The sequence below is a fragment of the Chiloscyllium plagiosum genome, unplaced genomic scaffold (assembly GCF_037043375.1).
Source record: "Chiloscyllium plagiosum isolate Xiang-an unplaced genomic scaffold, Cpla_swu_hap1 HiC_scaffold_7, whole genome shotgun sequence".
Taxonomy (NCBI): Eukaryota; Metazoa; Chordata; class Chondrichthyes; order Orectolobiformes; family Hemiscylliidae; genus Chiloscyllium; species Chiloscyllium plagiosum.
In genome coordinates this window covers 38,596,585-38,607,673 of record NW_028270145.1, presented here as the reverse complement: position 1 = coordinate 38,607,673, position 11,089 = coordinate 38,596,585, and the positions used below count along the sequence as shown (strand labels likewise).

Below are 11,089 nucleotides of genomic sequence, written 5' to 3'. Positions count from 1 at the left end.
AACAAAATACAGTTGTTACAGTGCTTTACTAACTCTCAATTAGACATGTGTAAATAAACATACAATGTGTTTGGCAATGTATACTTGCATACAGTGTATTCTTTGAATACCTTGCTCTGTAAACAGTTTCATTAAACTCTGAAAACCATGAGGTGTTTCCAAAATAATTGCAGTCTATGAAATCAGCTGGTTTCAAAGGCTTAGCTCATTCTAATCCATACAAATAATAACATCACATGAGTTCTTTTCTTTAAAATCATAGAGACTGAAGGAGGTAATTTGGCTCATCGTGCCTGTGCTGATAATTTACATTTGAAAGAATGGCATGATTTATTCCAAACTCCTATTTCTTCATAAACCTGTAAATTCCTTATCTCAAGAACTCTCTAATTCTCTTTAAAAATTCTCTAAATCTATGAAATCAGGTACCATCATCTTTTTAAGTATGATGCTCCTTCATCCCAGCAACTTTCTGAAAGGAGGAAAAAAAGGATTTACCGACTCTTTTAGATGTCTTCCCAGATATTTTGAATCGATGACCTCTAGAATCATATCAAAAGAATCATACAGCATGGAAACAAACCCTTCACTCCAACTAGTCCATGCCAACCATGTTCCCAAACTAAACTAGTCCTATTTGCCTGAACTGGGCCCATAACCCTCCAAATCTTTCCTATTCATGTACCTATCCAAATGTCTTTTTAATGTTGTAACTGAATCTGTATCCAACATTTTCTCTGGCAGTTTATTCCACATGTGAACCACTCTCTGTGTAAAAAGGTTGCCCCTCATGTACTTTTTAAGTCTTTCTCCTCTCACCTTAAGAATATGCTCCCTAGTTTTGAACTCCCCCACCCTGGGGAAAAGGCCCTTATCATTCACATTATGCCTCTCATGATTTTATAAACCTTGATAAGATCACCCCTCAACCTCCTATGGTCCAATGAAAAAATGCCCGCCCTTTCCATTCAGTTTTTATATCTTAAATATTCTGTTCCAGGCAATGTCCTAGTAATATCTTTTCTGTAACACGGCAACCAGAACTGCACACATTACTCCAGAAGAGGTCTCTACAACCTCAACATGATGTCTGAACTCCTATACTCAAATGACTGAGCAGTGAAGGCAAGTGTGATAAACACCTTTTAACCATCCTATCTATCTGTGACTTATATTTTGAAGAATTATGTACCTGATCCCTTAGGTCTCTCTGTTCTACAACATAACCTAGGGCACTACCAATAAATGTATAAGTCCTGTCCTTGATCAACTGGGTCAATGGGCTGAGAAGTGGCAGATCTTTTTTAATTTGGATAAATATGACGCATTGCATTTTGGTAATACAAACAAGATCTCTTTGTAATTCTTCACTGTCCACTATACCACCAATTTTGGTGTCATCCACAAACTTACTGACTATGCTTCCTATATTCTCCTCCAAATCATTTGTATAAATGACAAAAGTGGACTCATCCCCAATCCCTGTAGAACACTGCTGGTTACAGGCCTCCAGTCTGAAAAACAACCATCCATCGCCACCCTCTGTATTCTACCATAAAGCCAATTTTGTATCCAATTGGCAAGCTCATCCTGAATCCCATGTAATCTAACTTTACTAATTAGTCTACCACACGCAGTACCTTGTCAAAGGCTTTACTAAAGCCTCATCAATCTTTTTGGTTACTTCCTCAAAAAACTCAAATCAAGCTTGTGAGACATGATTTCCCTCGCACAAAACCATGCTGACTATCCCTAATCATTCCTTGCCTCTCCAAATGCATGTAAATGCTATCTTTCAGAATCACCTCCAAAAACTTACCCACCATAGGTGTCAGACTCACAGATCTGTAATCCCCATGCTTGTCCTGACGGCCTTTCTCAAATAAAGGTACAACATTAGCCTCCCTCCAGTCCTTCAGCATTTGCATGGTTATAGACGATATAAATATTTCCACTAGGGACTCTGCAATTTCCTCCCTAATTTTCCACAACGTCCTAGAATATACTTGACCAGGTCCCGGAGATTTATCAACTTTTATGTTTTCTAAGACCTCCAGCACTTCCTCTTCTGTAATGAGAACTGTTTTCAAAACATCTAGTGATGGACTTACTCATTTCCCTAATTTAATCTATCAAAACTTCTCATCACTTTAAGTCCTTCAACCTTTTTAATTCCAAGGAAATTAGTCTTAACTCTTTCAGCCGCTTCCATAGTTGGAGTCTCTGTCTGCCACTGATAATAGATATCATGGGCTCTCTGCATATCAATGCCTTTCAAAATTGTGCCATTTTTGTCTTTCTATATTCATTCTCACGAAGGTCATGACTTTGCATTAATCTGCTGTAACTTCCATTTGGCATGTTTCTCCCCATTTCAACACCGATCACCAATGTAAAGCTATGTCCTCTACATGAAGATTTCTCTTTAGGTTCTTCACATGAATTCACTGGCTTGGGTGCAGCACCATCTTGTGTTGTTGAATTTATCTTGAATTACATGTGCAAATATTTTGTACAGGATCTTCTCCTTTTGGATGAAACCATTAGTGAAAATTGAACTGAACCACCTGGATGTCTGTAGGCTAATGAATGCACACCTAGATAAGGCGACAGGCTGGATAGAATCTAACTTGTTTATTTAGCAGGATAAAAATTGGGCACTAAGTGACAATTTGCTGTTTATTTTGTGAGGTAAGGATTGCTCACTGCACTTAATGAAATAAAGGTTAGTCACTATTTAAATGTATACAGCTTCTGTGAATACGGATTATTTACTGTAACTATTTGGAATGTATGGATAAGTAAAACCTCTTAAATAGTACAGCTTGAGAAATTTAGCTTTTCCAGTTTAAATTTATCAATTGGGCTATCAATCATCCATTTGAAAGCCATTATAAATTTCCATGAGGATGGTCTGCACTACATCTGTCAAACAGATGGTCCGAACACATTCTTCCAAGTTTCAAGTTTCTTCAAATGTCTTTCATCCACTGTGTTCATGAGCTGAAAACAGAAACTGAAGTGTTTATATCAATGTCCTAAAAGAGATATAGATTGAAATGAACAACATATATCAATTTCAAGATGGTGGTTAGCCAGAGAACTGCTCATTCACTAGAGGACAAACTAAACTCTGTTTTAGTAAAGAAAAATGCTTACAATTATGATGCAGGGTCAACAAGGCACTTGCAAAACCTTTCACAGAACTGCTATCAAACACAATGGACATCAAGCTACTGCAGGAAATATTAGAAGTGTAGACCAAACTTGGACAGAGACAAGTCTTAAGGAGCAGCTTCCAGAAGTAGAAAGATGGCAGGGTTTAGAAACATAATTCCAGAGCTTGGAGCTTAGGCAGCTAAAGGTTCCTTAAAACCTGGAATAACAAGACTACAAATGGTAAAGCACACATATCTCAGAGATCTGTAAAGCCAGAGCAGTCACCGAAATAGGGGTGGGGATCACCATGGAGAATTCTGAAAACAGTGGAGGTAGGCAAGCACAGGGGTGGTAATTGAACAAAATTTGGTACACATTAGGATATGAACAGCAGTGATTTTTATGAGCTTACGTTTATAAATAATGGAAAATGGTGGTTGCCCAGTACATTGGCGTAGTCAAATTTAGAAAAGAAAGACCTGTATTTAGATAGCAGTTTTCACAACGAGACAACATTCAATTAAGTACTTTTGTAGCAAGTTATGACACAGCTGTATAAAACCTTGATTTGGCTTTGACTGGTTGATCTGGGGAGGCATTTGAGAAGGCACAGACAAGATTCACAACAATGGTTCCAGCAAAGAAAATTTCAGTTACTTCTGTAGATGGATTGAAGAAGTTCGGACTGTTTTCATCTAAGACTGAGAGGAAATTTGGTAGAGTATTCAAAATCATGATAGGTTCGGACAGAGTGGTTAGAGAGAAACTATTCTTACTGATGGAAGAATCACAATCCAGAGTTAAGATAATTGATGAAAATGCGATGCAAAGTGAAACCTTTTTTTCATGCAGTAAGTGATTGGCATCTGAAATGCATTGGGTTAAAGTGTGGACAAAGTCAATTCAATGGAGGTGTTCAATAGGGAATTGGATTGTTTGAAAACGTGGAAGCAATGGGGAGAATGCATGGAAGTAGATGTACTTCTTTTAAGAGCCAGCACAGACACACCAAGCTGTGTGGCCACTTTCTGTGCTGTAAGCATCCTATGATTCTAATACTTTTGTATTGTCAGAAAAGGCTAGAGCTAATAAAGGCATGGATAAAAGAATCAGTTGAATCACTGGGACAATGTCAGGAAACTGGAATTAAGCAATGGAGATAATATGATTCAGAAGATCATCTCAGGATCAAACAGGATCAAGGTTGCAAACAGGCTGGTTCAATCTTAGAAAGTGACCAGCAAGGTTATCCAATCACAGGAAATGGGCTATGCTCTGATTTGAAATCTTGAAATGCACCCAAGCTTAAAATTCAGACAAGGCTTCAGAATAATCATTGACAGTTTAGGAATACAGACCACTCGTATAAATAGTAGACTGGTCTCATAACTATCCAAGTTTGTGTGATTCATTATTGAACAGTGCTGCATATTTATTCCTGAGCTTTCAGGGTGGCTGCAGTTTATTAAAAAAGGACAGATCAAAATGTTTGATTGTTACTCACTAATCTGAAAACAAAACGTGAGTTCTGCAAGGATAATTCAGAGCACTTAAAGGAGCCCCAGGATTTTAAGGAAAGGAGGAAACCTGCACGGCAAACCATTTGACTGATCTTTCTACAGGAAGTGAAATTGACTTGAATTCAGTGCATCAGTCAAAAATAAATGCCTGTACTTAAAAGTTCTCACAACCAGTAAGGACCATTGCTTCAGAAGTGATTCTCACATTTGAGGGTTTGGATGCTCCAAAATCCTTAAGCTCTGAGAAGAAATATCCCATCATAAAGGAGATGGTACAGTCAACAGCAGTTTGCAGATACCGGTTGAGGAATAGTAATTGATATCTGCAGAGGATGGCAGTCCTCCAATGCACAAGTGTTGTAAAAATGATGGAACATTAGCTTTTGTCTCAATGGTAATAGAATACAAAAGTGAGGAAACAGTACTTCAACTGTATATAGCATTGGTGCATTCCCATCTCGTGTACTATGGTTAGTTCTGAAAACTGAAACTCAGGCAAGACATTGACCTTGGAGTATGTGGATTGCAGATTCACCAAATAATATCAGGATGAAGGGATGATCTAATTTAAGTGTTTAAAGGGATAGAAATGATCAAACTCCTTTATTTTCCCCAGTGGAAGAATCCAGAATAAGGAGGCATAACCTTAAAAGTATCATCAAGAAATGAATTTAGGAAGCAATTCTGCTTGGATATTCCCCAAATCAAATTCTATTTTTTGTGATTCATTTATGGAATGTGGTGCCCATACCCAATAGCTTTTTAACTAAACGGTTTGTAAGGCATTTCAAAGAGCATTTAAGAGTCAACCACATTGCATTGGGTCTAGAGTCACTATTAGGCCAAAGTTAAAATTTTAACTTTGTACACCCCAGTCCAACACCGGCATCTCCGAATCATGACTATTAGGCCAGGCTGGGTAAGGACGAGAGATTTCCTTCCCCAGAGGACATTATTAAACCAGCTGGGTTTTACAACAAATCAATGATAGCTGTCATGATTGCCATTACTTTGAGATTAACTTTCAATTCCAATTTTATTAAAGTTAAAAATCACACAACACCAGGATATAGTCCAACAGGTTTATTTGGAAGCATTAGCTTTAAATCTGTTGGACTATAACCTGGTGTTGTGTGATTTTTAACTTTGTCCACCCCAGTCCAACGCTGGCACCTACAAATCAATTTTATTAAAGTCCATCTGCTGTTATGGTGGGATTTGACTCAGTGATCCTGATTTGGGCCTTTAGAACATTGAACATATACAGCACAGGAACAGGCCCTTCAGCCCACCATGTCTGTACCAACCATAGCGCCATTCTACACTAATCCCATCTGCTTGCACATAGTCAGTCCCCTCTATTCCCTGTTTGCTCATGTGTCTCTGTAAATGTCTCTTAAACGTTGCTATCGTATGCTTCTACTACTTCCCCTGGTAGGATGTTACAGGTACCTACTATCCTCTGTGTAAAAAACTTGCCTCGCACATTTTGTTTAAACTTTCCCCTTCTCACCTATACTCCCTAGTATTTAACATTTCCACCCTGGGCAAAAAATACTCCAACTATCCACCCTATCCATCTCCCTCATAATTCTATAAACTTCTATCAGGTCACCCCTTAACTTCCGATGCTCTGCCGAAAACATTCCAAATTCTTCCAACCTCTCCTTCTCACTAATTGATGCCAAATCAGGCAAAATCCTGGTGAACCTATTTTGCATTCTCTCCAAAGCCTCCACATCCTTCCTATAGTGTGGCAATCTTTCTGGAAGATCTGATATTGCATCCCAAGATCCCTCTGTTATATCAATGCTTCTAAGGGTCATAAATATACTTTCCTCTTGCTTTTGACCTCTCAAAATGCATCACCTCACACTTGCCCAGCTTAAACTCCATCTGGAATTTCTCTCCCCAACTTTCCAATTGATCTATATCCCTCTGCATCCTTTGACAACCTTCCTCACTATCCACAATGCCAACAATTTGCATGTCATCTTCAAACTTACTAATCAGATGCCTACATTTTCATCCAAATCATTTATATTTACATTCCAAACAACAGCAATCCCAACATTGATCCTTGTACAACAACATTGGTCACAAGCATGTCAGCAAAACACCCCTCCACAACTATCCTCAGTCTTCCAAGACGAAGCTAATTTTGTACCCAACTTACCAACTCACCATGGATTCCATGTGACTTAATCTTCTGAACAAGCTTACCATGAGGGATCTTGTCAGATGCCTTTATAAAGTCCATGTAAATAACATCCACTACCCTATCCTCAATAGGTTTTGTCACTTCCTCATAAAACTCAAAGTCAAGGTGACTATACTTAATATGTCCATCTTTTTCCAAATGCAAATACATCCTGTCTCTAAAAATCTCCTCCAATCTCCTCCTCCTCTCCTCTACCATTGATGTAAGGTGCGTCGGCCTATAATTTTCTGCCTTATCCCTGTTTCTTAAACAAAGGAACAACACTGGGTACTCTCCAATCTGCTAGGATCTCACCTGTGGTGAAACAGGATACAAAGATCTCTGTTCAGGCCCCAGCAATCTCTATCCTTGACTCCCTCAGTATTCTGGGAGAGATCCCATCAGGCTCCACGGACTTAGTTACCTTAATGTTTTTCAAGACACCTAACAACTTTGCCTTATTATAACACGCTCTAGAATATTATCATACACTTCACCATCAGCCATGTCCTTCTTGGTGAACACCAATGCGAAGCACTCATAAAGGATCTCACCCACTTCCTCTGGCTCCACACATAAACTCCCTCCTTTGGCCTTGACTGGACTTATCCTTACCCTCACTACCCTCTTGCTCCTAATATATGTATAAAATACTTCGGCATTCTCCTTAATCAGACTTGCCAAGGACATTTTATGACCCCTTTTAGCTCTCCTAATTCATTGTTTAAGTTCTTTTCTGCTTCCTTTATATTCATTAAGAGCATTGTCTGATTTCAGTTTCCTAAACTTTGCATGTACGTCCTTTATCTTTTTGACTAAACTTTCAATATATCTTGTCATCCAGGGTTCCTGAATGTTTCCATCAAGACAAACAATCAGGGCTTCGAACCTAGGATTTGTCCCATAATAATGCGATGCAAGGCCCAACCTGCTAATCATATCCCAACACCAACAAGCCAATGATGTAAAATGAGCCAATGGATTCCCACTGTCTCTCCCCTCGTGTTACAGTAACTGGGAGGCTGTTGTCTAATTCCGTTTTTTTTATTCATCATGGTGTATTGTGCAGATATCTAAATGACTGGAGGCTGCTCTTATCCACCCACCCTCCTGCAAATGTTTTATGATAATCGACAGCTAAGCTCCAACAGCTACCATGCAGCCAAACTTACCTTAACACACATCACCTTCAGGTATGGAGCATTCAGCACCTACAGTCCAGGAGGCATTCGGGAGTAGTTTCCATCAACTGCTTCCCTTCAAATAAAAAAGCACTTGTATTTTTATCACTTCTCACCACAACTCCTGGGATGTCCAAGCACTAGGAATTCACTGAATTACTTGTGAAATGCATTGTTTTGTGGTAAAGTTCAAGAGCACAACAAAGTTCAACAAACAGCATTCAAGGTGAATGATTTGTTAATTATTATGGTTCAGACTTGAAATGAAGTGCCCTGTTTTCAATGTTATTATGGGATCTTTAATGGGATCTATCAGAGGAAGCAGATAGATCTTGGTTTAAACTCTTCTCCAAAGAGCAGCACCTCTGGCATTGCAGCAATTCCTCAATTCTCAATGTCAAACTTGATTATGGGGAAGGATTTTCACAGGATTTCACCACAGAAGCTTGATCAGAAATCCTGAACATAAAACATTCCAGGGTATGTGTGATCAAGTTCGAGAGTGAGATGTAAATCCAACTTTTGACAGCAACAAGTTTGTATCATTGAGGAAGGGTAGCCCATTTAGGATAGCAGTGAGGAAGATATTTTTCTCTTGGAGCGTAATGAATCTGTGGAAATCTTTATCTAGGACGGCTATCAAGTATATTCAAGGCTGAAATAAACATTTTTTTAAAAATTACTAAGGGTTATGGGGAGAAGGCAGAAAAGTGGAATTGAGAATTATCAGATTGAATCTCATTGAATGGCAAAGCAGACTTGTTGGGCCAAATGGCCTCCTTCTGCTCCTACATTTTATGGTCTTATGATCATGCATTTGGTTAACAGGCAGCAATGGAAAATTCTGATGGGCAGAACAGGAACAATCAGAAGATAGGTTTTAATAAAAACTGTTAACTCTACTGGTATTCACTTACGTCTGTAATGCAGGGAGCGTCACTGTTGGGCCCATAACATGTTGAACTGAAGGCTGGATACTGCTGTGCTGCGCCATGGGGTTGGAAGGTAGCAAGGATGGCCACAATGGGTGTCCTATTGGTGGGAGAGGTGGATGCGGTGTGGGTTGGCCCTGCGTAGAGTAGTGGTGATGGTGGTGCACGGAAGATGGACGAGATTTCTCAGCTTTCACAACAAGTGGCACTGCTGGCTGAACATCCTGCAGTTTTGGAGGAAGGTAACTCATCAGTTCCAGAAGACACACTTACACAGATCGAAGGCAGTTCAAAACTTATTTGAAGTCAACTTTATTTTGTAGTGGAAACTGAATATATTTCTGACCTGAAAAGATTGTATCTTCATTACACACTGGTGTAAAAATTGTGACAAAATAGTAGACATATTAAAGTCTTCTGGTTTTACTTAGCTTTTTTGTGGAGGTTAAGGAACTAGGGAGAGAATAGGGCTCCTTAAAAATCATTGAGGCTGTCTATATGTGCAACCACAGGATATGCATGAGATATTAATATTTTGCATCAGGATTTACTGTGGAGAAAGACATGGAAGCTAGGAAACTTGGGGAAATAAGTAGTGATATCTTGAAAAGATTTACAAGGATGTTACAGAGACTGGAAGGTTTGAGTTAGAGCCTGGATAGGCTATGACTTCTTTTCCCTGGAGCATCAGAAGCTACGGGGTGACCTTATAGAGGTGTATAAAATCATGACGGACACAGAAAAGGTGAATAGCCAAGGTCTTTTCACCAAGGTTGACAGTCCAAAACTAGAGGGCACAGGCTTAAGGTGAGAGGGGAAAGATTTCACAACTTTTGTTGTGAGATCAACTTTTGTCACACACATATGGAATGAGCTGTCAGAGGAACTGGTAGAGACGGGTTCAGTTACAACATTTCAAAGACATTTGTACAAATACATGAATAGGAAGGGTTTAGAGGGATATGGGCCAAATGCAGGGAGATGGGATTCGTTTAGTTTAGGAAACCTGGTCAGCATGAATGAGTTGGGCCAAAAGGGCTGCATACCTCTATAACTCTATAACTGAATGGCCTCCTTCAATGCCAGAATAACTCTATGGCACACTTGAATCAGTGACTGTGTTAGACAAGCTGTGGATATTTGAGCTATGGCTACCCCAGAGTCACATTAGATATTGAAAGACCAAACATCGTGGGCACAATATAGGACAGGGAGTGGTGAAGCCTCAGCTAAACCAGTAAAAGTGACAAAGTCCAGGCCTCAACCAGGGAGTAAGAAGCAAGTCCAGGATTAATTGTAGTCCTTGGTTGTTAGCCATCACTTCTCATGTTGTTGCCTGAGCCACCTTCCTTCCACTCCTTCTAAGATCTGACTGAAGAAACAGAATCCAGTCTGGTACTGTGTAAGAGGTGGAGGCTACTTTCAGAAACCTGGACAAGTGCTCTTTAGCAATCACTCATATTCCCAGACTGTAGCCAAAAATTTGATTGATAAATGGATTCATCAGCAGCAAGTTTGGGAGATGTATTCTCTCAAATTGTTGAGGAAGAGGAATGTCTTAATCTTTGCCTGAAGATTCATCTCAGGAGCACCGATATACTATGAAAAAGACAAGTCAATTAAACAGGCCATAGAAGCCCTGACACACAACCTTCTGGTGCAGCAATTTCTCCAAAGTAACCAACCCATTGGTCCCTTAATAGTCAGTCCAACAAAGAAAGACTTCATTACTTGAGCCCTCTTGTTTGAATTGGAGCTTGAACACATGCCTCTCCTGAGAGCGTGCCCTCTGCGCTAAGTGCAATGGCTCCATGTGGGGGACAGATTGGGATGTGTGGCAGGGTGACTTAACATCAGTCAGTTCTCAGAGGAGTATGTTCCTTTTATGCTAACTAACCCGGAAATGGGAAGAGCCTTCCCCAGCCAGCAAGTAGTCGTCCTGGAAAGAGGATGAGAGTCAAAGAACTGAGAGACTTATGCAAATTAAAAGGTCATGAAACTTGAATTATGAAAAAAATGTTAATAAGCAAAAGCAGTTCTGAACCAGTAGGACTTGTAACAGTGTCTGTAACTAACTTAATCAAAGTACATGCTGGC

General features: G+C 39.6%; 1 protein-coding gene across 1 annotated transcript in view; it reads right to left on the bottom strand.

Moving 5' to 3' along the window:
- cunh21orf58 (chromosome unknown C21orf58 homolog) overlaps positions 1 to 11,089 on the bottom strand; it is a 306,245-nt gene continuing 295,156 nt past the window's right edge. Inside the window, exons 7-9 of the mRNA XM_043694561.2 lie at positions 8,978 to 9,216; positions 8,052 to 8,136; positions 1 to 3,003 (exon numbers count right to left, since the gene is read on the bottom strand). Coding sequence (XP_043550496.1) covers positions 8,091 to 8,136; positions 8,978 to 9,216 — 285 coding nt within the window. The 3' untranslated portion in view covers positions 1 to 3,003; positions 8,052 to 8,090. The remainder of the gene's footprint in view (positions 3,004 to 8,051; positions 8,137 to 8,977; positions 9,217 to 11,089) is intronic.